The sequence below is a fragment of the Trichosurus vulpecula genome, chromosome 7 (genome assembly GCF_011100635.1).
Source record: "Trichosurus vulpecula isolate mTriVul1 chromosome 7, mTriVul1.pri, whole genome shotgun sequence".
NCBI lineage: Eukaryota > Metazoa > Chordata > Mammalia > Diprotodontia > Phalangeridae > Trichosurus > Trichosurus vulpecula.
This window is the reverse complement of record NC_050579.1, coordinates 122,179,375-122,185,124: the sequence shown is the minus strand read 5'-3', so window position 1 is coordinate 122,185,124 and position 5,750 is coordinate 122,179,375. Positions and strand designations below refer to the sequence as shown.

The 5,750-nt window shown below is 36.6% G+C and overlaps 1 protein-coding gene across 1 annotated transcript; it reads left to right on the top strand.

Annotated features, from left to right (window-relative positions):
* Positions 1-4,554: 4,554 nt before the first annotated feature.
* Positions 4,555-5,025, top strand: LOC118855777 (60S ribosomal protein L23a-like). The gene has a single exon (XM_036765798.1). It carries the CDS (start codon positions 4,555-4,557, stop codon positions 5,023-5,025), a length of 471 nt encoding a protein of 156 aa, XP_036621693.1.
* Positions 5,026-5,750: the final 725 nt, after the last annotated feature.

The window sequence follows — 5,750 nt, the reverse complement described above, 5'->3', positions numbered from 1 at the left end:
CTTCCTAAGATAGTCATGTCTAGATGAGCCTAAGAAAAACTAGAGACATCTCCTAAAGAGAAACAAAATGGGACAATTTTCTGCCAGACTCTAGATTCCCTGGGAAAGAAAGTAGGGCCCACATAACATACTATGTGACACAAACATATTTACTATACTTAGCAACATGTGGAGAAAGGGGATCTGGCTACAGATCCTAGGAACTTGGATGATATCCTTCCTGGATGCAGTCACACTCCAGGGTGTGGTGGGGGTAAGTGAACCCAGTCAGGCAGAAAGCATAACCCACTCAGCTAAAATGGCTTTCTTCTTTCTTAACCCTGGGGTAACTGGCTTCCATATGAGATAATACGCTGGGATCCCTAATGGCAAGTGCCTTAAAATACATCTACTATCTTAAATTAAGATCATTCCAGAATGATCAACCATATGCCAATACATATGACAGATACAAATCATTTTAGAACAAGGTGAGGGAGGGGGTGCAGTGTGCTGTGTGATCCTCAATGAATGGCAGCCCTGACCAGCCTTCTATATACATGTCCTTGTTTTAAGATATTTTTACTCCAAGAAGGATTTTAAAGCAAAATACAGAGAAGTGTTCTTTTTTAATCCTATTTTTTTCCACTTTTAAAAATGGAATCAAAAAGACAAGCTAAGAACATTTTATTGTTGACTTCATGGCATCTAAGAAGCATCTTACCTATTGACTTCTCTCAGGAACAAAACTTCTATTTAATGCAAAATTCCTACTACACATGAAATCTGACATGAGATAAGCTTCAAATCTGAAGTAAATTCAATACAAAATGTTCAATGGATTTCTTTTCTATCCTCAATTCAATCCAACAATCATTCATTAAGTGCCTACTATGTTCAAGAAACAATTTGATATGAAGCCATGGGGACACAATGATGGATACCAACACAAATCCTTACCTCAATAAATTTATTATCTAATTTAAGTGGCAGTGAGGAGTTGGGGAAAGGGAAGAGTACACAGATTAATTTGATGTAAAGGAAAATATGACAAGTGCAAGAGAACAGTCCAGACAAAATGCTCTGGGAAATTTAAGGAGGGAGAGATCACTTTGAGGAGGGGGAAGGGGAGAAGAAAGAAATGAGGGTAGGTGGGAAGGCTAAATGGAAGAGGATATGATGTTGGACCTTGGGGGAAAAAAGACTTTAACAGAAGATGAATCCAGAAGGCAATTCATTCTAGGAGGAAAGGCTAGCATGACCAAAGGCATGGAGATGGCAGAGAATGTAATAAGAATGGGGGTAAAGAGAGCAGTCAAGTTTACCCATCATGCAGCATGTATAAAGGAATTTATAAGGTAGTACTGGAAAGATGGGGCAGAACCAGATTATGAAGGAACTTTAATGCTAGGATCAGGATCCTTTTCAGATAAGATGATTGCATATGGACCAACAAAGAGGATAACATTTTTAATTTGTGATGATCAATTATTTAGTCTTACATAACCTTTTGTAGTTTGATTATGCTCTTATCATATTCTTTTTTTGTCATATAGTTATTTTCCTATTTGTTCTGTTCTTCCTACCAGATGGGAAGCTCCATAAGGGCAGGGGCCATGCATTCATTATCTTCCTTGGGGACTCATAGAGTACTTTGCACACAGTAGCTGTTAACACAGGGTGTCCCTAAAGTCTTGACACAGAGGAAAATTGACAGCAATGTCGACTTATTGCATTGAGTTCACATGAACTTTGCAAAGCACATCAACCTTTGCATCACAAATGATGGAAATCATATTGAAGATGTTATTTGTTAATATTCCAATTAAATAAAATGTGGTTGAAAATTTCATTCATTTCATTTCTTGTAAACATGAATTTTTGCCCATGTGTTCAGACTTTAGGAATATCCTGTACATTTTTGCTTAATGAATGAATAAAAGAATTTGTAATCTGTCAAATTCATGGTCACAGGAAAAAACACACCAAATGAAACTCACCAAAAAAAGTCTCAAATCTTTCTATTGTGACATCTCACATGCTGAAAGGCTTAATGTAAAAGAACCTTGGTAGTACTGTAAATATTCTATCTCATAGTATCTGAGAATAAGAGAATATGATTATATATTTATTTGAAAGACTTTTGTCCTATATATTCCAAAGACCTAGTCTTTAAGCTCTATTTCCAAATGTCCAAAATGGTCCTAGCCAATACATCAAGAAGAAATGCTCTCATTATAATTTATAAGTAGTTTGCCACTTGTGTAAAGTATCCAAAAGAGGCCATTTTTCATTTTTTTTAATAATGCATAAAGCATTCAAGTTAGGTGCATTTGGAGTGAGCTCATCAACACTTACAAATAATTACTCAGACATTGTGATTATGGAAACAGAACAATCCTTCAAGGAATTACTTATATCTCAAGAGATGGGACTTCAAAAAAAAAAAACACATTGGTAACCTCTTTTCTTTTCATATTTTCATACCACTTTCATTTCCCATGTGGCTAGGCTGCCATTCTGGACATTTATCAGCTTTTTCAGAAACTCATCTTCCTGAAAGATCATGTCAACTATGAAACTCACACCTCCTCAGGACTCCCTGCCCCCTGAGACTTTGGAAGATATCTATTCCTCTCTCCTCATTTTACACATGAGGAAATGGAGGCCTCCAGGTTATTATTTCCCTAGGCCACATAAGCAGTTAGTGATAGAGTCAGGATTTGAAGCCAGGTCCTCCAACAAAATCTAGACCTTTTTCTACTCTACCATGTTGAGAGAAGACAGCTAAATTCTTATGAATTATCCTTAAGACTGGCCTGGATTCAATTGAGAATTGTATGTTAATGTAGCATTTAGACTTCTATCAATGACATTTTTAATGAAATACATTATGACTAAAAGGATTAGCTCTCCCTATCTCCTGTATGTTTTCTCCATTCTTACAAATATAAATACAATTTAAAAGGACATTTCAGTATTCTAATTTTCATATCAAATTTTCTTTTTAATTCTAGTAACTAATACAAAAAATCATTGCCATCTCCCCCTCCCCCAGTAAATAATAAACTGAAACTGAACTGAATCACAGAGAGGTTAACACTTTCTGGGTGGTTCTCTCTGGTAGCTCCTACCCCCCGCCCCACCCAACAATCAGAACTATTGTTTCATATATTCCAACTCTTTATTTACTGACTATGTGACTTGGGGGCAAATCATCTATTTTTTTTCCTGGACTTTAGTTTCCTTACCTGTACAATGAAGAGTTCCTTTGTTCTGGGAACTGCATTGGTAGAATCTTTTTCTGGTCTGCTGCTTTGTGCTTATAGCTCATAGAATATTAAAGCTGGAAGTAATCTCAGAGACCATCTAGTTTAACATTCTCATTTTACAGATGAGGAAACTGAGGTACACAGCTATTAGGTAACTAAATGGATAGAGAGTTCCCAAGAGTTTTATCTGAAAGGTGATGTCCATGAAGTGTAGAATGTATCTCCAGGAAGAAAATGAAACAAGTTCTTGGGGAATTTTTCTTTCTGGATTAATGACTTCATTTTGATGACTTTTCAAGTATATGGTAGTTAACACAGAATTGGGGTACATGATTCCATTAAACTAATGTAGCCAAGGAGCAGGATTATCTAGGTGTCCCTCTCTTTAGGATAACTATTCCTTGTTGTTAGATTCAGGGAACATTGGGGAGAGATCATCTGTTGCTCATAAGCATCTTAGCAATACTTAATATTTGTGTATTCAAAAACCTCCTTTTAGCCATCCTCTCTCTACAGCTCATGGCAACAGGAATGGGAGCTGAATTTTTTTCTTCCTATATCATTTGTCCTTATTTCAGTGGATTCGTCTCATTACCCAGATTGAATCAATATCAAAGTAATTGGCTATTTGATTCATTAACTGTAATCAACAATAACACAAAAGTACAAATAACAGTTTGCAATATTTTATCTGTGAGAAAAATCATAACCAGAGCTGCCTCTTACAACCACTTTAACAGCAAGTAACTTTTTTACTTCTGGAAGCTCAGTTCTACCATTTAGTCAATTCAAGGTGCCAAGAAAAGTCATTTCTCAAGAATTCTTCATCTTCTTAATACAAAAAAGGTTAAAATAGTTCCATTAGAAAAGATTTCTCCATTTTCTTTTGCTCTGTCTTCTCCAATTCTCGCAAACCATCACAGGGAAACAATCTGTCCTTAGACTCACTCCTTGAAGAATTCAACTTTTATCATTTCTTCAAAAAATAATAGTTGATCGTTGACAGTAGATGAAGTGTTTCATCATGTTCTTTCTCTTCTTCTTCTCCACACTTTTTCTCAAACTATTCATTAACTTTTTCTTCTTAGATTCTCAAAAAATGCCAGCCTCAACTGCCAAATCCTAAACTTACCTAAACTTGCATCTGGTTCTCAAAGCTACAGTAATAGTAACTAGAGTAAGAAGGAGAGATTTTGAAATAGATGTTGCCCAAGAATGAAATCAATGCAGCCAGAATAAGAAAGCTATGGATTGTGGGAAAATATTTTGATAAAATACCTCTGATAGGACCCTTTCCCCCAAGATGGCGCTGAAGGCGAAGAAGGAAGCCGTTGTCCCCCCCAAGACAGAGGCCAAGTCCAAGGCCTTGAAGGCCAAGAAGGAGGTGTTGAAGGGTGTCCACAGCCACAAAAAGAAGAAGATCCGAACATCCCCCACCTTTCGGCGACCCAAGACACTAAGACTTCGAAGGCACCCCAAATACCCTCGGAAAAGTGCCCCTCGGAGAAACAAGCTGGATCACTATGCCATCATTAAGTTCCCCTTGACCACTGAGTCTGCTATGAAGAAGATTGAGGACAACAACACCCTAGTCTTCATTGTGGACGTCAAAGCCAACAAGCATCAGATAAAGCAGGCGGTAAAGAAGCTGTATGACATCGATGTGGCCAAGGTCAACACACTGATCCGGCCTGATGGAGAGAAGAAGGCCTATGTCCGACTTGCTCCAGACTACGATGCTTTAGATGTTGCCAACAAAATTGGAATCATCTAAACTGTGTCCAGCTATCCCACTCCACCTACAATAAAAAGTTTTCCAGTATATTCACAAAAAAAAAATACCTCTGATAAAAACATGGAATCAAAAGTCTCTAGGAAGTCAACACAGACCTTTAAGACTAAGAGGCTTTCCGTAGTAGATTAGTGATAAAAAGATATGAAATAATATTTCCCCCCAAAAGAATACCAACTATCAACAATCATATAAATGTTTCAACTGATTAACGAGAGAACCAGATGCAAATTTAAAGCTTTCTGAGGTATCACCCCAAATATGTCTGACTAGCAATGATAGAAAAAGTCAAAGCTGATAAGATTGTGGGAAGGTAGTTGAATTCATTGACTGGCAATGAATTGATATAACTCTTCATGAAAACAATTTGAAATTATACAATAAAATGTACTAAACTATTTATACTCTTTAATCCATTGGTCCCACTAATACATTTATATCCCAAGGATGATAAAGACAAAAAGACAGGTCCCATATGTGCCAAAAAGCTAACTGAAAATGATATACTTTGTTATTGGAGCATGGTTAGACAAATTGTGGTATATTAAGGTAGTGGAATATTATTGTGCTATATGAACATAGGGCTAGGAAGTACACGAATAAGTTATTAAAACAGAGGCAGATTTGTATGAATTGATGAAGAGTGAAGAAAGCAGAACCAAGAGAATAATGTATACAGCTGCTACAGCAAAATAAATCAAAACAAC